The sequence below is a fragment of the Python bivittatus genome, unplaced genomic scaffold (assembly GCF_059951505.1).
Source record: "Python bivittatus isolate LINGU-HERP-01145 unplaced genomic scaffold, Pbiv_v1 ctg000980_np1212, whole genome shotgun sequence".
Taxonomy (NCBI): domain Eukaryota; kingdom Metazoa; phylum Chordata; class Lepidosauria; order Squamata; family Pythonidae; genus Python; species Python bivittatus.
In genome coordinates, this window is record NW_028277125.1 from 16,191,520 (window position 1) to 16,213,750 (window position 22,231).

At 38.8% G+C, this 22,231-nt stretch overlaps 1 protein-coding gene across 3 annotated transcripts in view; it reads right to left on the minus strand.

Annotated features, from left to right (window-relative positions):
• Positions 1 to 21,824, minus strand: part of LOC112541622 (uncharacterized) — a 174,764-nt gene extending 152,940 nt beyond the window's left edge. For all 3 annotated transcript variants that reach the window (XR_015794384.1, XM_088132024.1, XM_088132023.1), the window contains exon 1: positions 21,476 to 21,824. Coding sequence is in view for 2 of the 3 variants with exons in the window: in XM_088132024.1 (XP_087988150.1) it covers positions 21,476 to 21,626 (151 nt within the window). In the remaining variant the exon portion in view is untranslated. The remainder of the gene's footprint in view (positions 1 to 21,475) is intronic.
• Positions 21,825 to 22,231: the final 407 nt, after the last annotated feature.

Sequence of the window (22,231 nt, forward strand, 5' to 3'; positions counted from 1 at the left end):
GCACAGCCACAGAAAAAGCACTGTTTGATGGAACAATGAATATGCCCTTCCGCTGGATCTGATGGGATGGGCAAAATCAATGGGGGAACAGATGGTCTTGCCAACAGCCTGGTCCTATGCCACATAGGGCTTTGTAGTGGTAACTGATCCCTAGAATCAGACATGGAAGCCTACTGGGAGCCAGCGCAAATATTAGAACTACACTTAAAAACAGAACCATATATGACCAGTTCTTTTTTTCCATGTACCTCAAAAGCTACACTATGACGTTTTCAGTTTGTGTTTGGCTTAGCATTGTGCCAACCAGGCCATAATGGCTTAACAAACCAAAATGAGAACAAAAACAAAAAGGACTTAGAATCAGTCTTGAACCAGGCCATGCTATCAGAAAAGCCAAATCGCTAGGTGGTTGAAATGTGCCGGCCCCCTTGAGGAGATTCTGCTATCTAAGGGATAATCTATTTGTTTTTATGATTTATTTATTTAAAAGTTTTAAGTGACTCAATAGTTGAAGCTTTCTGAATGTTTTATAATAAAACACACTAAAAAGTACAATTTGAGCAAAAATGTATATGATAATAAAATAAAATAAAGTAAAATACAAAATAAAAACACTATATAGACTAGGCAGCTGCATGGTGGTCATTCAAAAACTAAAACAATATGAATTAAAATACAATTAAAAAAACAGTTTAAAAGCCTGGGAAAACAGAAAGTCTTCACGTGGTGCAGAAATGATGCTAATGTAGGTGCCAGTTGAGCCTCTTTGGGGAGGGAATTCCATAAATGGGATGCCGCCACAGAAAAAACTCTCACCCTTGTAGAGGTCCATTTTACCTCCATTAGTTAGGTGACCTGGAGGAGCTTTTTACTAGATGATCTCAAAGTCTGGGTAGGTACATTTGAGAGACGGCAACCTGGTCCCTCAGGTAGCCTGGTCCAGGTTATCTTCAGGTAACCTGGTCCTAAGTAATTTAGGGCTTTAAAAGTTAAAAACAGCATTTTGAATTGGGTCAGTAAATGGACTGGTAGCCAGGGTAGATGGCAAAGAACTGGCATAATATGAACATATCAGCCAGTCCCAATGTGCAATCTAGCTGCTCTGTTCTTAACTAATTGAAGTTAAATGCTGGACCTTTTTCAAAGTCAGCCCCATATACAACGCATTCAGGAATCCAACCAGGAAATTGCCAGAGTGCAAATATAAGTTGTAAGGCTATCTCTGTCCAGTTAAGCCACAGTTGGTAAATCAGCAGACCCTCCAGGACAGGTAAGACATCACTCAGCTGGACAAATGCATCACCCACAGTTATCTCCATCCTTTCTGGATTGAGTCTTAGTTTATTGGTCCTCATCCAGTCCAATACTCTGCTGAAGCACTGCTTCAGAACACCAACCGCCTTACCTGTGTTAGATGAAAAGGAGAGGTAGAACTGGGTGTCCCCTACATGTTGTTGGTATCTCAGCCCACATCCCCAGATGATCCCTCCCAGTGGTTTCAAGTAGATTTAAAGAGCATAGGGAATAAAATGGACACCTGAGGGACTTCATAACCCAACCACCATGAGGCAGAAGAGTAATTCCTCAGTATCACATTCTGAAAACAGCTATCCAAGTAGAATGGAACCACTATACCATAGCGCCATGCATCCCAACTCTTGACAGCATGTCCAGAAGGATACTGCCAGGTTCAGCCCAAGAACAACAATGAAGCAGTCCAGTCCAGTATAGTTCCTTTATTTGCAGACAGAATCTCGCCAGACTAAACCTATCCTAAAGCTACTAGCGGATATACCCCATGAGAATCTAGGGAGGGGCTAGCCTCAGCCTCTTCTTCTTCTCATGGTCCTGCTGTGGGCTGAGAAAGTGCTTGCCTTGCCCCTTCCTCTGGAATGCACCCCCTCCCTCCTGATAGCCTTGATCTCTCATACCAGTCTCCTCCCTGCCTATGCCTTCCATTACAGATACCATGGTTGATGGTATCAAAAGCCACTGAGATGTTCAGAAGGACCAACAGGGTTGCACTCCCTCTGTCTTTTTTCTGGCACAGGTTATCCCATAGTGTGACTGAGGCAGTTTCTGTTCCATAACCAGGTCTGAAACTGGATTGAAATGGCTCTAGAAAATCAGTTTTATCCAAGACAGCTTGGAGTTGATAGGCCACCATGCACTCTACCTTGCTTAGGAGGGGAACATTGGTCAGTGGCCTATGGCTGTTTTCATCCTCTGGATTCAGACATTTCCTCAGAAGTAGCCTGATCACTGCCACTCTTAATGAGGCAAATTTACAACCTTATGGACCCAGTATTACAGTAGAATAATCTAATACAGGGCAACTCAAAGAAACACAACTCCACTAATCACCTATACTTCTTAGATAAACCATTTAGACTTAAGAGGAATGTAAAATCTATCCAGAACAATGGCACAGGGATAGAATTCAACTTACTTAACACCTGCCCAACCTAAAACAACTATTCACAAGCAGCAATAGATAGTAACACTGGGACATAAATATTAAAAATGTCTCTATAGCTATTCTGGTCCTACTGTTAAAAGATCTACATTTTATTAGTGAAATTTAATGAAGATAAAAATGATAAAACAGTGATAATGCCACGAGAGATAAACTAAAACTTAAAAAAAAGAAAAGCGAGCCATACAACAAGCTCAGTCCTTCAGCATATTATTAACTCTACATCATATAGAAATATTGCTTCAACTTTTAATTTTTAAAATACATTTCAAAAAATAACAAAGAACACGTATCTTGAATCCATTTTTTGAGACAGTTTTCTTTCCACCTATGTAGTATAGTTCTCTTAGCAAAAATTCTAAATTCAACAGCCAGAGATCTTCATAAAACATTGGATTCTGTATTTCTGGAGTATAATTCAGCATCACAAATATCTTGTATTAAAATATGTAGCAGCTTAAAACCAAAAAGGAGCCATAATGGAACATAACCAAATCATGAGTCAGAGAGCCTCAAATTTCTTATGTCAACACCAAAAATCTGACACTTCTCTTTTTTTAACTATTTTGGGAAAATCCAGTAAGCGTTCCCAGGTTGTAAGTAGTACATTTAACATCTCTAAAAACCTGATCATTGATTTTCCAATACTGTATATTCCAATTCCTTATTCCGTAGATCATATACATTGCCACTATTGAAGTTCGTCATAATTGTTTGGTTTCTTATGGAATATGAAAACAGGGAACTACAATTAAGAGGTTCAACCTTCTCTCTTATGGTTTGAAACAAGATGGGTTTTTATGACAGTACATCTGCTAGTATACCAATGCAGGAATATTTGTGTTATATTTAAAAACTGCATCATGAATAGTTACTGTGAATTCAGTTTATTTTTGTTTGTTAGTTTTATATTCTGCCTTTCCTCTAAATGCTTAATGTAGCTTATATGGTATCTTGCTTCATTTTATCCCCATAACAAACACTTTGTGAGGTAGCTTGGGCTGAGAAAGCTAAATCACAATGTTATACATCCCATCTGTAGGTAAATTGATATCTACAGGAATTAAGCTAATAGCTGTCCCTTGAGGGCACACGCTGAGGTTTCTGGGAGTTGCAATCTCAACACATCTGAAGAACATCAGGTTGGGGAAGTCTGCTCTGAACTCTCAGCCATCTATCCACTTGTCACTCTCTCAGTAACAGGTGTAGTTGCACGTAATAGAAGCTAATGACTGAATTCCATGCAGGTCCTCAAGCACACACCTCTCAAAGATACAAGGCTACAAATGGCAGACTAAATAGCGCTACTTTCAATGGCATCTCATCAACACTCTAATCAACTCCCCATGGAGCTTGTTTCTGATTCCAAAACCTGCCCTTATTCCTGCCTGCACTGCAGCACCGCCATTTAACCCCTCTTGAAATGCCAAATGCCTTGCAGGCCCCGGGAAACACCTTTATGCTTGAGACATTAAGGAAATTGCTGTACTCCCAACTGAAGTTTCCAAACTGCTGAGATTCTTCCTATTTCTGAAGTTTCTGCTGAAGTGGATGCTCTGTAGTCATCAGTGGAACCCCAAATTCATTCAGCACCTCCAACCTGCTGATCTGTATTTGCTATTACACCAACCATAGGTTCTAGGAAGATTTCTATCAATTTTTTTCCTTCCCATTCCATGTTACAATTTAGCCTCTAAATTATACAAAAATCATTCCAAAGTCAAATGTGCAACAGCACCAAGTTACACTGGAGAACAGCCTGTCATAAAATGAGTAATCTCACACATTTTGGGTGCTCACCATTGAGTTCCAGGACATCAAACTTACCATCTACTTGTCAATCCCAGCACTTGTTTCCAGATTATTAAAAAAAAAGTTATTTCTTCATGATGTAGCTCTAACTGATATCTCATATCACATTATTTTATTTGATATAATGAACAGTTGATAAACAAGACTAAGAGATATCCCAGTGACTACAATCTGACATGCTGTAACTAGTTTATATAGTGCCCCTAATAAAAGATTTTATCCAGAAGACATCAAGCTTTGAGATAATATTTTTCTATTGGCACTTGGGACATTCTTTCCATTTTTTTCCCTTGATCCCCAATAATTACTGACATTTTGTGGAAAAATGCCAAAAGTGTGTACAAGAATGCTAAAACCTGTTCATTAGAGATGTGAAACACATTTTGTTACAAAATGCTTGGAGTGTGAAATTTTGCGAAATGTCCCATTTTGAACACAAAACTACTCTTTCAAGTGCAAAACTGGCTGTTTTGAGCATCTTGGAAGGATTTCATGTAATTTCACACTTGAAATGTTTTCAAAAGAACTGTTTTACATACCCTGACCATTTATGCCTTTAGCTGAGCCTGTGGAAGGCATCAAAGTAGGTTGAGACTAAGGTCATACCACAGCTCTATCCCTTCTCCCCCAACCTCCATGCATTCAGCTAGAGATCTGAAAAAGAGTGGACCTTGCATTTCCTTAACTCAAATGTAGCTTTCAGAACAATTTGAATTCTTAATAAAGCAGAGATCTAGATCTCATGGATTGTTATAAGTGTATTCATGCAGACAAGACCTCTGGCTAAATGCATGACATAAATCTACAATACATACCCCTTCTCTATTAGTTGAGGCCTTACACCATAACTCCATAACTCCAAACTTACATGCTCATGTTTCCCTGTCAACCCAATCAAAAGATTCTGACTGGCTTATAAATCCTGTTATAATACATGAGGTTAAGCAATACAAGGAATAGCCAAACTAATCAGAAAAAGTACAAAACAACCCTTTCAGTCAGTAGTGCCTACAGCAATAGCACTATCATCTGGGCAGTGGTCTTCCTTCTCAAGATCTATAGCCCCATAACTTGATTCATAACTTTTATGGAAAGAATTATTCACCCATTCCAATAAGAAGCACAGAATATCCTAGCAGGATATCCCATCATTTATAAAACTGGTTCAGTATATTTGTAAGAATATCTAGATGTTCTTTGCAAGCATTGGCCTCTATTGAAACAAGAATGTACCAAGCATGAAGCTGGGTAGAAGGAAAGAGAGGCAGCAAGTAAGTAACAGTTATTAATGCCACTTACTAGCACTCCATTACAGGAAACTCTTCACATCCTGTTTAAAGCTGCACTTTTGCACAACCCGTCTCTTCAAGACTAAAAGAATGCAGCGACTTGAGCTTTTTTGCATATTGCATGCCAACAGATCCAGGATTTGCTCTCCATGCAAACTCAGCGACAGCAAAAGGTGAATTTATAGCACGTAACTATGAAGCTTTTATCCTGGACTCTCCCTTTTAAACGCACACTTTAAAAATGTTATGAATCAAGCTTACAGAGGAAGCATTTTGTAACATTCCTCCTGTTCCATTCAGGGCAGCACTTAAAGACAATGTAATGGCATATACTTTCTTAAAGATGGTATAATAGCTCATCCTTTGGGATAGATAGATACATGAAAAAAGGAAGAAGTTAGAAATGCATTTTTAAAATAAACATTCACCTACTTTGTTTAATCGGTGCCAATGGCTACATCTAACACAAAATAAACATGTCTGTTTCTAGGACGTGTTATTTTGAGGCACATGAATCAGTTTTTGTAAAGCAGTGGGTTTCAAGCTTTCGATCTCCTTTCATACTGATTTATCCCTGATTCTCCATCATTCAAATGAGCAAGCAGAATTGACTGCTCAGTCTCTGCAGGAACTCTTCACGGCTTTCTAACTCACAGAGGTTAATAAGGGCAAGTTAAAACAAAAACAAAACTTGATAGGCTCAGAAGATAAGTCTAGCTTAGTACGTGGATAGGAGACACCTACGAAATATCAGGGAATTAGGTTATTCTCAGAATCAAAGAAACATCTTAGAAGACAGTGATGGCATATCATTTCTGTACTGCTACCAAAAAAACTGTATGGACATATCCATGGAATTACCTGGAGTCCAGCTCAACCTGAAGACTTTACCTTGCCTGTGATTACTAGGGAACTCTCAACAGTGAACTAGTGAAATAGAAGGACTCCCTCCCTCACTTACTGCTTTTGACCAGGTTTTGAAGCCACTTTAGACACATTTTAGGCATGATTTACTCAACGCAACAACCTTAATGCAGTTTGTTTGGCTTGGCTTTGTGGCGTGAACTGGGCCTTAGATCTTTTAACTGGAATCTCCAACTTCTTGTAGCTGAGATGTCTATTTGTACTGGCATATGCCTGTTATCATAAAATATAGCTGGAATAGAAGAGTAGGTATTCACACGTTAAAATAATTTATAATCATATATTGTTTGGAAATACTTTGAAATAAATAAAGTCTTTCCTATGAATAATTATTATGTGTCTGCCTCCACCTAGTTCCTCTTGGTGAATCTTACAAGTACTAGAAAAATTCACACTGAGTGGCTGGATTCACAAACCAAGGTTTGCTTGCTTGCTTGTTTGATTATGTGCCATCAAGTCAAGTAAAGGTTTGCTTAACTACGGTTTATTGTAAAAATCATAATTGGCTGAATTCACAAACATAATGCCAAACATACCATATTAGCATGCTGTGTGAATCAGCATTATGCATAATGTGTGTTATAAACACACTTTTAAAATACACTCCCTATAGGATGTTGGTCAATTTGTGTGCAATATGAAGATGTTTCCCTTTACTCAGCTTTTATCAAAAGTTTTTAAACACAAGCTAGTGTGTTACCTTCACTCTTAAACTATGCACCACTATGGATTGCTTCTATATCTTAAGTATGCTGATAAATGCTTGAAGACAAGGTTGTTGATGTCCCACCATGGCATACATTAGCCCTAAAATATTGGGAGAAAAATTCAATCTAAACAATACATTGCTGATATATAACAGGAAAAAAAGGAACTGTGTCAAATGATCCTGACTCTTATTTGGATGATCCAGATGACAGAACTGACTAAGTAGGCTGGCAAAAGGGACAAACAAGCCTTTGTGTGTACTCATTGCTTAATTACTCACTGATGGGCAATGAATAAAAAGACCGCTTTTCAATGCCACCTATGCTGTGCTTTCAGATCAGATCAGGAGGCTCTGGTCATGGTCCCACCAAAAAGTCTGGTTCATAGTGTGATGTCTACAAATTAGGCCTTCTTGGTGGCCTACCCAGTCTAGAATTCAGTCTCATAGAAACCATGATTGATCTTCCTGCTGTCTAGTTGTAAATGATCATCAAAGATGATCGAATTGCTTCAGAATTATGCTACCTTTTTCAAATGAAAATTGTTTTAACTGCTGTTTCATTTTTAATGTATTTATTGACTTGTACCAGACTGTTTTATAATTGATCATTTTGATCAATGGCTTTTCTTCAATTGTTTTATTTGTTGGGATATTTTTGTATATTGCTCTAGAGTCTTTCAAGAAGATTAAATAAACTTCCTTGAATGTTTGATTGATTCACTCTCAGTGACCACATACTGTAGATAGATTCTCTCTAGGACATTCTGTCTTGGAAGTTAGCCTTTTAGGTCTTTCAGTGGTGCATTCACTGCTGTTTTATTTGAATCCATTCACTGTGCATCTGATCCTCCCCTTCTCTTTCCTTCAACTTTTCCTAGCATAATGGACTTCTCAAGGGAGCTACATATTCATATTTTTTTTTGTTTATGTATGTATGTGCCTTTGAGTCAGTGTTGACTCCTGGCAACTGCCTGGGCAAGTCCCTGCGGTTTTCTTGGCAAGATTTCAGAAATGGTTTGCCCTTGCCTCCTCCTTCCTATGGCTGAGAGACAGTGATGGGCCCAAGGTCACCCAGCTGGCTTCGTGCCTAAGGTGGAACTAGAATTCATAGTTTCCTGGTTTCTAGCCTGGTGCCTTAACCACTACACCAAGCTGGCTCTCATATGTTCACATCGTATGACCAAAATATGATAGTCTGAACTTGGCCATTCATACCTCACATGAAAATTCTGATTAATTTGTTCCATGATTAATTTGTTTTCCTGGCTATCCATGGTATCCTTAAGAGTCTTCTCCAGCACCAAAGTTCAAAAACATCAATATTCTTTCTCTACTGCTTCTTCAAACTCCAACATTCACATCTGGTGTACTACTTTCCATCGGATACCTCCCTCAATGCCACAGTGAGGCAGCAGAGCAGGAGTTGAGGGAGCCTTGAATGTTAGGGAGGTTTTGAAATTCAAGATTATTTTTCTTCTAACTACAAGAATAATTTGTAAGAGTCAAATCAATTATCCAGAAAGGAAGTAGGCTTCTTTTTCTATTCTGGAGAAGGCTAGGTAGACTCTGTTGAACATGCTTTCATTTGGATTCCTGCACTGAGCTGAGGTTAATACCTTTCCTAAGAGTGACATAAAATAATATAAATAATGGAAATTGATTGTAGTAAACTGCATCTGTTTTAAGGCTTGTATGAATATGTTAAAGGTTCAATATGCACATTGCTCTAAACCTTGTCAGACAACTGAATCAACCTAGTTCACTTTGACCCAAAACACTATAATGGGTCAAGGAAAGATCTCCCTCTAGAGATCTCCAATTCGCCTCTTATTGCTCCATGAATTCACTAGCAAAGACCCCCTACCTAGAGATGGGAAACTTCTGGATCCACTGATTGGCTCATTTGATCCATGAGAGCAGACTAATTTCACTAATTAATTAAGCAAGAGATTAAGCAAGACCCTTTTCAAAGGCCAGCACCCGTATTGAGCCGCTGAGACTAAAAGTTCCACTGAATTGCCTATATTCACTGAACAAGTTTACATAGCAAAAGAAGTACAGCATTTAAATTATTCCAGCAATTTCTAATTCACAGCTCAGCTCGGTCACTGCATCAAGCCACTTCTTAGCAAATGTATTCCCTGAAAATTAGAAGGTTAATACTAACATCTATTTTTTTATCCACCCAAACAAAATAGGAATAAAGAGAAAAAACACAGGTGAGTTCAACAGACACATAAGGAAAATATCTTTACCAGATGATATTCAGAATATTGAATTTAAAGTTTAGATCATGTTATTAATTCATATTAATTAAAAGTAACTGACTATTTTTGCAAGCTGCTCTGTAGGTGTTAAATGTAGTACACTAAACTTTTGCATTGAGCAGAAGAGCTTTTAATGCCTTTACTAAAGCAAGGTGCCACAGACTGGATCAAGTTAACTGGAACATCTGCCATCTGAATGTTATTGATCTCTTTGAAGTCAGTATAAACTTGTGTAGACACATTATTGATGTCCCAATTCCATGAGTAATGCTAGAATTCAGTTTCCTTTGGATACAAGAATAGCTTTGGAGACTTAGATTTTTGTCACAGTTTGCATTTACAAATACACAAGTAAATATGAATGGAAGTGAAGAGATTCACACATGAGCTTACAGGTATAGTTAAGCTACGCTTTATTTTAAACATGTAGCTAACATCTGCATTTTTTTCCTCCTCATTTTCTCCCTGGGGCAAGCATAGTAGATACTAAATGGATTAGGATTCCAGTATGGAGGATTTAGGGAGTTTAACCCTTTCTAGTCTTAAAAGGGTGCCTATGCCTGCATTTTTATTTTTAATGACTAATGTCTGAAAACGTAAATAACAGATTTTTCTATATTTAATACATTTTTTAAAAAAGGTACACTTAACAATTCTTAAAAAGCACTGATTGATAGACTGTGTGCCATTATTTAGTATCTTCAACTAAAAAGACTCCAAAGAACTAATACATATGTATGTATATATGTAGGTATGCCTGTGTGTGTCTGTGTGTCTGTGTATATATATATGGGGGGGGGATTGTCTTTGTTCCTCCCACCCCCCGCTAGGTTTTAGGCCAGTGTTGTCCAAACTTGGCCACTTTAAGATGAGTGGACTTCAACTCCCAGAATTCCCCAGCCAGCATGGCTGGCTGGGGAATTCTGGGAGTTGAAGTCCACTCATCTTAAAGTGGCCAAGTTTGGACAACACTGTTTTAGGCAATTATATATGGTTGTGCCACTAAATTTTGTATGTCTCTCACCTAAAAGTGACAGCAAACTACCTTACTAGTTCTCAGCAACTTTGGTTGGAGGGAGTAGTGAGAGTGGCAAAAAAATATTTTCAGACACCACATTTAACCCTTAGATCCTGGGAAGCTCAATCTGATCTACAGCAATCCCGTTCTACTGACAGTAATACATCCTTTGATAATCCTGCATTAACAAGAAGCAGTAGCACAAGTTTAATGCATTTTTTAAAATTTATTTTTCCCATTTTTTTATTACAAAAATAAAAAAATACCTAAAAGTACTTTAACATAAAAGTGAAAAAATACAAGAAGGTGTCAATATATCATTATAACAGTAAACAGTTACAATTCTACATATGCTTATCTAATACAACTATTCAAGTACATACATATATATTTCTAATAGAATTATATTACTGTCATTTTTTTTAACCCAGTGTATTTTGAATAAGTGAGTCCCATATTTCATTATACTTGTCCATACAAAGTCTATTTCTATTGGCAATCTGCTCATAGGTGGCAAGTGCAATCAGGTCTTCAATCCATTGACTAAATGGGGCCATACATTTATCTTTCCAATGCTGCATTGGTCTTTTGGCCATAGAGAATCCTTTCATGTTGTCTGGTTGTCATGTTCCATGTACTAAGTATATAGTTCAAAAGAATATTATCCTCTGAAAATTTTAGCTTTTGTTGCACAATCATATTTATATAGTCCACTACTTTCTCCCAAAACTTAGGAAGTACAGGACATTGTAAAAACATATGCTTTGAATAGCTATATTGTCCTTATTACATCTCCAACAAAATGCTTTTTTTGACAATTCTATACAGACATAATGGACTCCAATATTTTTTGTTGTATAAGTCATAGTTTGAGGTCCATTGACACTCTTGCTATTGAAGTTAAGATACTCTCCCATTGTCTAGGCAACATAGAAACCTCTAATTCTTATTCTACTCATCCCTTAACATCTGCATATCAAATTTATTGATAACAAATATCTATACAAATATCTACCCTATAATAGGGTTTTTTTAGTTTTAGAGGATTTAACAAGTTGTTCTAGTATCTCAGGTGTCTTGGAAGCTGAAAATGCTGCTGGTCCAAACAATGTTAACAAATGTTGTAACTGTAAATATTGCCATTGGATTACATCTGATAGATGATATTTATCTCTTAACACAGAATACCTTAAAAATTCATCTTCATCATCTATCACTTGGTCCAAAGTCAATATCCCCGCTTCCATCCAATTTTTCCATTTCACCATCTTTTCCCCAATTTTTAAAGTTGGTTTTCCCCATAAAGTCAATTTCGCATGGGAAAAAGGGTCAAATCTTTTTTTTTTTTTATTACATATTACGTTCCATAGCTTTCTAACTGATGAAACTGTTTCCAAAGATATTAGAGTTTTAGTATATTTCGATCCTAATACTATCCATCTGACCAAAGGTGTTATCTATGTACATTCCAAAGTTGCCCAAGTTGGAAAATTAATACCACTTGTTGGCTTCCAGAATTTAGTACCTGACAATAGGTAAACATGATGACATAGCTCCAGATTCAGAAGACTGAATCCTCCCTCATTAATTGATAATTGCATTTTCTGTAAAGATATTCTCGGAATTGAAAAACCCCACAGAAATTTTCTAAACAAAGATTTTATTTTCTGAAATAAAGGATTACTAAAATGCTGCCAATATTTTTGTTTATTTTAGGGGGTTTTGAAGGATTTTGCATCTTAAAATTCCCCAGAATTGGAATAATCAAGCCAATTTAGAGTGAATCTGGGGTGTTTAAGGACTGCTACGTAGCTAAAGTAAGGAATCAATGGCCTGACGTAGCCATCCTTCTGATCAAACCTGTTTCAAAAATCAGTCATCCTCATATTACCTCCCAACATATTTACTGGAAAAGTAGGCAATGAATCTTGCTTATTTACAGATGGAGCCCATTATGAATGGAGGCTATATATACATAATGCTGACAACTGTTTATTTTCAAATACATTTCATGGCCTTCCTACCAAATCATGCTTCTTACCTCTGAACCTGGAGAGCTGTGTATTAAGATAACATGAATAAGGAAAGCCTGGCTGTATCACCAGAAAACATCTGGCTGAACTTAAGCTTCAAGAGAAATCCAAATGTTTACTTTTGCATATCAGTTTTTGCTCTCTGCAGAGAATCAAATCTATATGATACCTTCAAGTAGCAGATTTACTATTTCAGCCAATTTTTATTGATTAAAAAAAAATTTAAATGCATTTGTGATCTGCCTGGACTCAGGGTAATGCCATTAAACACTAAAATCACATTATGAAATATCTCACAAGGTTTCAAAAAAGATAAGCAGATGGAATGTAAGACATCACAAGAAGATTCAACAAACTCTTGAAATATCAGGTAGTAGGACACGGAAAAGGATGCAAAGACACCCCCCCCCCGGTGTTCTTGATATGTCTAATGGTGTGGTCATGGAGAAAAATATTATAAATTTTCTCTAGTTTTGGAAGCTCAGAGTCAGACAGTTTTATACATCAGACTGTGCTGTGATATGATCTGGCTTAGCATACTATACGAACCCACCTATTGTAATTTATAAGCCACAGCTTATAGCTTTGAACGTTGTATAAGTGCAACCAACTGTATTATAACCAATAAACCATAGCTAATTAAGCCATGATTTAGCAAAATTACCAGCTAGATCTGGAAATCATGACAAGCTAATGTTCAACCATGGCTTGAATAGCTAACCACTATAGTTGACTTTGGGCATCAGGCTACGCTGAAAACCATAACTGCAAGCCAGTCTCTGGATCTTCATTATGGCTGGGTTCACATACCACATTAAATTAGTTGCTGAATTTTTCCCCCCCCCCCATAAATCACAACTGAGTTCACGCATGCTAATTTATCTAACACACAAACTGAATACTGGCTTAGCACAATCTGTGAATCCAGTTATTGTATTAAATGAAACAGTGCCAATATGTGACAAAATGACGTGTGAAACTACCAAATTAATGTTAATTTTAGGTCCCAATCAGAATGTCTTACGTTCGTATATGAAAATTCCTTCCACAAACTGAAGGAAGCATATTTAAATGAGGCAGTCCAACTTAGAATCAAGTAAGACTTTTATCTGAACATAATTTTAATCAAGATTTCTTTTGAATACAATGGTCACTGTAGTTATACCAATCATGTTTTATGCAGTGGCGGGGGCGGGGGGAGAACATACAAGCGAAGCCCTGGGTCACATTAACAGTAGATCTGAACAAATATCACTGTGCGCCAATATTAGATTCTAGTTTTCTATTCCGCTGAGATTTCTCCTGCTCTGTGCATCAGTACAGCCTAATTTAAGATACTTGTGATAAGAGAATTCATTTATTCCAATACGCTTAACGAAAGAAAAGAAAAATCATCATAATTATATTTCCCCCCTGTGGGTGCAAAAGGAGAGGAAAGTTTGTTCTGAAAAATTGTTGAATAAGGACTAAGTTGCACAGATTCCCTCCATTACCCTTCAGACTTAAAAACCCTCGATTTGTTTGGGTTTGAAAACAACTGGGTAGAGAAGGGAAGAATTTTTTAATATTTAGCTTGACTAGATATTGCATGCTGTTAGCAAAATGTGCGGGCAGTGCTATTTTACTCTTCCTTGTGCACAGCATTTTAACTGAAATTTCAGGCTTATTATGTCAGTATGGACCCAAATAGGCTGTCAGCTTGAATTGTAAATAAACCAGTTGTAACTTACAACTAACTTATGGGGAATTCCATTTTATGAAGAACCACAGGCACGTAAAGGAGCGTTGTGAAAACACAGCATAACAGTGAAAAAGCTACTCAGAGTTGGTTTATTACAGAAAAGGTATGTTTAAACTGAGCAATTCCATTGTTCAGTTCAGACACTGTTCCTAGGTTCACACATTCTACTAAGATATCACAATAATTATGTTTCAGCTTAACGAGTATGGTTTGTGGCCCAGGATTTGTGGTTTAATAGTATTTGTGAACCCAAATTATTGTGGCTTATTCAGCAAACAATGGCTTAGCATAGAAAAGGAACCTTTAAAAAACTTTGTCAGTTTTTCCTTGCCCTGATAAAATAGGATATTGCCTAGGAATTTAAGTTTATAAGATACTAGCTAAACTTGAGCTGAACAAGATGCAATGCTGTGAATGCAATAAGCATATACTTCTAAAAACAGAAAGACAGATGCAGGGAAAAGGAAGCAGCAGAATTAGGGAAGGGGGGGGGACTTCATCTTCCCCCACCTGTGCACCAAGGTATGGTGATTCCTTCCCAGAACCTCCTATTTACACAAGGAGCAAAGATGCTGTCCTTGAAACAGCCAACCAAACTCTCATGCCACTGCCCATTTTATTTTTATCACAGCATACTTATGTCTTGCCCAAACCTAAATGTTCTTGCTGCTTACAAAACATAATCCGATAATACAATGATGAAATCCACTAAAGATCAAAAACTGTAAAATGCGGTTTTCAGATCCTTCTTAAGACCTGTAGGAAAGGGAGCAATTTGTTTCACAGTTCAGGCTTCATCACAGGAAGGACAGAATTGTTGATCTGAAACACACCCACGGCAGGGCCAGTAAAAGGTGCTGCACTGCTTACTCAAGAGCAGAGGGTGGACAGGTGTAAGTGGTCCTGCAGGTAACAGGGCCGAAGGTGTGTATGATTTCAAACGTCTTCATAATCACTTTGAATGGAGCTTGGAGAAAAGCTACAGGCAACCCTGTATGGTCAGTCATGCACTAGAAAAACAGCTGTTGAGGCGCTTAGCAGCTGAAGGTGGCTCGCATTTAAATAAGTTTTACTGTTAGTCAATGTTAGACTACCAGATGTGTGAAACCCTAAAAAGACTTCACCATCTCTGAAAGAATTACAAATGTGTTAATTACATGTTAAGTGCAATTATCACTTGATAATCGGTATGAAACTGCTAACAACAGTAACCACATAAATCACTTAAAAAGTGTTCCTTAGCTCCTCATTCCAATATCCTAATTTTTTTCCACGTTTGTCTTTAACCCCAATATAATCACATGGAAACCAGTTACTATTAATATTATCTTCTCTCTCATGCAAGAACCATCTTTGCTCATACCCCACATTATGCCTGTCTTGTAAACACACTTATTAATGTTACTGACATTCAAACTTTCTTCCTAACTTCTTGAGACCAGCACTAGAGAGTTCTCTTTGCAGCAGCATACTGGATTTCTATCCTCGAGATGGAAATAGGAGGACCATTTATCTGACTCCCCAAATACTTTCTGTGCTGTGCATCCATTCATCACCCTGCATATAATTCATAGTCACCAACAGTGACCGGAAGTACAAAATATAAAGCTGCTTGATCTTAACTTCATTTATTTATTTTAGTTAAAACATTTCTATAGGCAGGTACAAGGCCTAACATGATCATGAGCTGAAACTATAGCCAACCCATCTGTAAAGACTGCCTCCCTCTCCTTCTTCATCTATCCTCAAAATTCCACCTTCAGATTCTGTACCTGTATCTTGGTTTGGAGGGCAGTTAATCCTATCCTATGCAAGTTGAGGCATAGCTGGCATTATTAGACAAAGTAGGCAGAAGGAGCTTTGAGTGACAGAGTGCCTCCATCTTTAATGCCAAAGATGATGACTCCAGAAACACCCCCAAACTATGAAACTGATGCTTTAGAACAGTGTTGTCCAAACTTGGCCACTTTAAGATGAGTGGACTTCAACTCCCAGAATTCCCCAGCCAGCATGGCTGGCTGGGGAATTCTGGGAGTTGAAGTCTACTCATCTTAAAGTGGCCAAGTTTGGACAACACTGCTTTAGAAGAAGTGAATACTACTCACCTGAACAGACAGAACCATCCAGAAATAGCACCTCTGACTTTCTGGAGTAAGGTTCAATTTATTTGGGATTCATACAACCCATTATTGCAGCCAGGCATTGGTTCAGCAATTCCACCACCTCATCTAGATCCAATAAAAAAGAGAGGTCGAATTGGAGGTCATCAGCATTCTGATGACACTTTAAATCTCAAAATGATCTTACTCAGCAGTTTCATCTGGATGTTGAACAGTATGGAAATAAAATACAGTCATACAGACCCCCTCAGTGTAAACTCCATGAGGTCCAACAGAAATCCCCCAGCACCACAAGACCTAAAAATATGTTGCATTTAAGAATGTCTGGATCTGATTAGATATCGCATGCTCAAGCACTTCACCCAGGAAGGAGATGTTGGCTGTTGGCCTAATTTTTAAAAAAATCTTCTGGGTATTATTACTATTTCCAAACGTGTTCTCACTACAACTTCGTTTAATGAGCCTGGAACCACTCTGTCTTGCAGGAATACATTTATAATGTTCTAGATCCAGCTGTACAATTCTTTCCTAACAGATGTAATAACTGATAAGCCATGAGGGATAGGGGTCAAGCAAAAATGGAGCTGGTCAAAATCCAACAAGCGCTTTCCCCATTGTATCAGGCCTAAGAACTGGAAGTTATCCAAAAATAAATGGTCAGCTGTAATCTGGTGTAGCCTACATTCACTTTACTCATGACTCAATAAAAAATCTTCACCCTTTTTGGTAACTCTAATGATTTATGAAATGCTAAATTTTATGGTGGCTCTTGCTGATCTTAGCTGATCTCAAAAGCTAAGCAAGATAAAATCTGGTTAGTATTTGGGAGTTTACTAGAAAATATTAGGGCTCTAAGCGACATTGGAAACCACTTCCATATTGTCCTAAAGACATCTACATGGATAGAGGTGTGCAGTATCTGAATTTGAAGAGGGAAACGTACTTCAGATCTGGACATGGTCAGCAGCATCTTAAAGAAGCTACACCTTTTCCTGAGGTCATAAATAGCCATGCAGCCCCTTGAAAATACGTATGCGAGTTAAACAGGTAAATACGCAGATACAGTGGAACCTCGGGTTACAAACGCTTCTGTCTGTGGCCATTTTTCCGCCCCTGACACGTGATCCGCGGCCATTTTTCCGCCCCTGACACGTGATCCGCGGCCATTTTCCACCCCCGACACATGGTCGTAGGGAGGGGGACTCTCCCTCCAAGCAATAGCCGCCTCCCTGTCCTCCACGCCAGAACGGATTAACGGTAATTACATTGAACCTTAAGGGAAAATTTGCTTTGGGTCGTGACCAATTTGGGTCGCGACCAGAGTCACGGAACGAATTAAGTTCGTAAACCGAGGTTCCACTGTATTTGTCCATGAACTCACCACAAGATAAGTTCAACTTGAAGGAGACTGTCTCTTTAAATTTGATGGTAACCCACAAGACTTTTATCTTTTAATTTTGCCATTAAAAAATTTAAGATAAGGACCAAAATCCCCAAGGGAATGTGTCAGGTTTTGCTACCTCGGAATGAGATGACTCTTAGGATGGAAAATCTACCAACTGCTGATAAATTGCACTGATCCATTATGGCTTGATTGTTTCTAAGCCAGAAGGTAGTCTGTTAGGTTTTGGCTTAGACAAGAAATGGGTAACCTACAGGTCATATGCATCCCCCTGCACCCCAAGTTTTTTACAGTATGATCTGGTGGCACGAGGGCTGATTTTCAGCAGTGTGAGTTTTTGTTTTTTTTTAATGGGTTGGAAACAGGATGCCCCTGGGAAACAAACCACACTTATTTCCACCTTTTTTTTAAAAAAATGATCCAAACTGAGCCACTGTAATTTGGCTCTTCTACCTCCCAAAAGCCTGAGATTTCTGTTTCTACCTTAAAAGAAAAGAAAAGAAAAGAAAAGAAAAGAAAAGAAAAGAAAAGAAAAGAAAACCCATTCCATCATCATACTTCTATCATCAACTGCAGTTGTCCACCAGCTTTCCAAGGAAAGTTGCACATTTTTGCTTAGGTTAATATGGGAACCAAGCTATGGCATGTTCATCAAACCATAATTAAAAAAAACAGATTAACATTGCATGAAGCCAATTTATGACTCACCAAATGGCACATGACCATGGCAGTTTGAACCTGTGAACCTGTTTTTAAGAGACTCCGAATAATTCATCTTTTCCTCCCTCCGAAGTTATACCATTCACCCTTTGCCTCCCTATTTAACAATCCTCACAGACCTGAATTCTGCAGCTATCATATAAAACAGTTGTCAAGAAAATAAATCCAATTAAACTTTTTGCTGTGAGGCTGAACTATAGGCTAAAGGCCAAACCACACAGTTTTACTCAGACAGAAAAATAACATGCAAGCATTTTGCACAGCCTCACACTTTGACTCTTAATTATTGTTGTGCAATTACAGATCCTTGGTTCAGTCCGCCTTCCTGAGGCAAGTACAGGTTCAGGTCATTGTTTTCAAACATCTAAAAAGGACTCTGATGTGACTGCAAGGACAATTCCATTGTTTTGTGTTTGATCCACTATAGACAGAAAGGTCTTCAAGCCACAAGTAGGAATGTACTGTGGATTGTTCATGAACAAATTACCTCCCTACTTTGTTTTAGCCTATCTTTTAATGTTGCCCACCAGCTTAATTCTAATAACTAAACAGGATTGTCTCAAACCATGGTTTGAAATATTGCTATCAATAAATCAGTTAGATATCTAGATGCTAAAAGATGAGTGGAATAAAGAATGAGAGGTTCTTATCTTGCCTAGACAATGGGAGAGTGTCTTAACTTTTATAGCGAGAGTGTCAATGGGCCTTAAACTATGACTGATACAACAAAAAGTATTTAGAATTTATTGGACTCCATTACATTTGTATAGAAAAGGATAGTCTAAGACAACATCTTGTTGGAGATGTAATAAGGACAATGCTTCTTCAAAACACATGTTTTTACAATGTCCCATGCTTACTATGTTTTGGGAGAAAGTAGTGGACCATATAAATGTGACTGTGTGACAAAAACTAAAATTCTCAGAGGATAATATTATTTTGAATTATATACCTAGTACATGGAATTTGACAACTGGACAATGTAAATGGATTCCCCATGCCCTTACTATGGCTAAGACTTATACTGCAGCATTGGAAAGATAAATGTATGGCCCCATTTACTCAATGGAGTAAAGACCTGATTACACTTGCCACCTATGAGCAGATTGCCAATAGACATAGACTTTGTATGGACATGTATAAAATATAGGACTCATTTATACAAAATATAGAAGGTTAAGAAAAAGCATGATAGTTAAATAAATATTAGAAATATATATATATATGCATGTTTATATTAGAAAATTATAGAATTGTGATTATTGTTGTATCATACTATATTTTATATTTTTTGTTATATTCTTTTCACTTATTTCTTTAAGCACTTAAGTATTTTTATTTGACAATGTGTGTATTTTTTGTGTTCTGTTCCCTTTTTTCTTTTTTTGTTATTTTAAAAGCAATAATATAAAAAACATGGTTTGAACAGGCTTGAATAACATGATTGAAGGACATACCACTAGTCTTTAGCAACAAATCAGAGACTCTCTCATAAGACAAAGAGAGGAGAAGGTTACTGGGCTGTAGTTTAGAACATACCTGAAGTCAATCTGAGACTCCACAAATGTAAGGACGACGATAAAGACACATTTCTCAGATAACTAAACCATGAAAGTGCGGGAGCATGCTTTGCCTGAAGAACTTAGTATTCAGAAGACTTCATTTGAGGAGTTCTCCCCCATACTATAAATCACCTAGAGAAAAACCCTACTGTTAATAAAATATAAATGTTGCAACATTATATACATTTGCTGAGTTTTAAACACTTTTCTCACCAAATGTCTTTTTACATCACCATTCAAGGAATGCAAGTATTGATGTTGCAATAAGCATATGGAAACAGGGTATTTGCATCTCCACAGAGACCAACAGTGGGATCCTATCTATACTGAAATCCCATAGTATTTATTCAAAACTCAGCTCCACTGAATTCAGAGGAATTAACTCCCAGCAAAACTGCCTAAATCTGAGGCCCAAAGAAAACTTTGTATATGATGAGTCTACTGCAGCGGAATAACTTCTGGATGGAAACTGTGTCCCCACCTCGGAAGGAAGAAAAAATGATGCCTATACAGTACTCTTTATTTTGCTGTATGAATGTGATCTAGCATGTTTTTATCATATGCGTACCTCCTTGTAACCCTTTGCCATCAGAGCACACAAATACACTGCAGCCACGCAAAAGCACAATGTAAATTTCATCCTATATAAGGTGTTCAGTGTCAATCCAATCGATGAAACTTTACAGTATCTGCATTTAGAATCAGGCTGGGATGGTACTTGAAATACTTGCTCTGAAAAGCATGGGGGGGGGGGGTAACCCGAACAACTGCAAACACTTTTCCAGCCATACAATATGCAGTAGGACTTCATCTCATACAAATACACGCCTGACTGGTCCCAGATCTTAAAAAGCTCCCCCCCCCCACACCCATTTTTCAATTCATGCCAAAAGTCCCAGGTTCAGTCCCGATCATGTGCAATTAATAGGAACTTCAAAACAGCCTGAAGAACTTCTGCCTGCATTCATACAAAATGCTTACGGGGGTTACCTACCGAACCCTGAATCCGGGTTTGCAAAAGTTAAGCACATTAAGCCGCCGCTCTAAGCGAGCTTAGTATGGCATTTGAACACAGTTGCCTGATCTTTACCCGACCAGAGGAAGTGTATTGTGCGAATACAGCTAATATTGGTTAGTCCCGCTTTCTCGACCAGGTGTCTTCTCTAATACGCCAGATGACAATTCCCATTATCCCAAACCCTCTATGTTCCTACGGCTGCTCATTCAGAGTTGTCGCGCCGCCCCGAAAGAAGAAAGGAAGCTTTCCAGAGGTGGAATGCGAATGCACATAGCCAAGATTCCCAAGGGGTCCCAGGCGAACTAGCCGCGGGCCAAAGACTCCCTGGAAGCGGCCACCTTCTCCCCCGACCTCCATTCCCAAAGCCGCGGCGGCCTCACTTACACGTCGCGCTGAAGTTGCGTTCGCTCGGCAACAAGGCTACGGAAGGTACGCGCTCGGCTCGGGGTCGCCACTCCGGCGGAAGAGGAGAAGAGCTACGCTCAGCCGGCGGCGGCAACACGGCGCGGAAGGGCAGCCGGGCAGAAGTTGGCATCGGGGGACCGAAGCAAGGTTGCCCGCCGCACACCCCATCGCTTTGATCGCAAGGCTCGAGGACCGCCGCAAACCGAGCGGCAGCTGGAGAAAGCGACCGGTCGTGGCAATTTTCGCCCGCTTTCTATCGCCCACCCGGCGGAGTCTTAGCGGGAGCAACAGGCTCCCCGCAAGCGCCACCTTCCCGCTGCCGCCGCAAGAAGAGCCCTCCAAATCACTTAAGCTCCCGCGGAACCAATCAGGGGCTCCGGGATTTTCGAGCCCGCCCACAGCCAAGAGCGGATGGCCGGTCTGTCTCCGCGATGACTGGTTAAGAAGTTGCTGGACCCGTCGCGACGGCGCTCAGCGGACTCGACGGTACCTGAAGAGGAGGTTGAGTGTTCGCCCTTCTGTTTTGAGGGGGAACAAAATCCTCTTTTGTGTAATCATCGTTTGCTGTATGAAACGGTGGGCTGCATCCTCAAAACGCTAAGCACCCAAGGAAACGAAGCCCCTTTGGGCTTAGCGAAGTTGGTGAAACGAACCCAACCGAAGTTTCCCCCTATTCTTCCAGCAGAACCTGGAAAAGAGCTTCTTAGAGGCTCTGCTCCCCCAAAGTAACTCAAA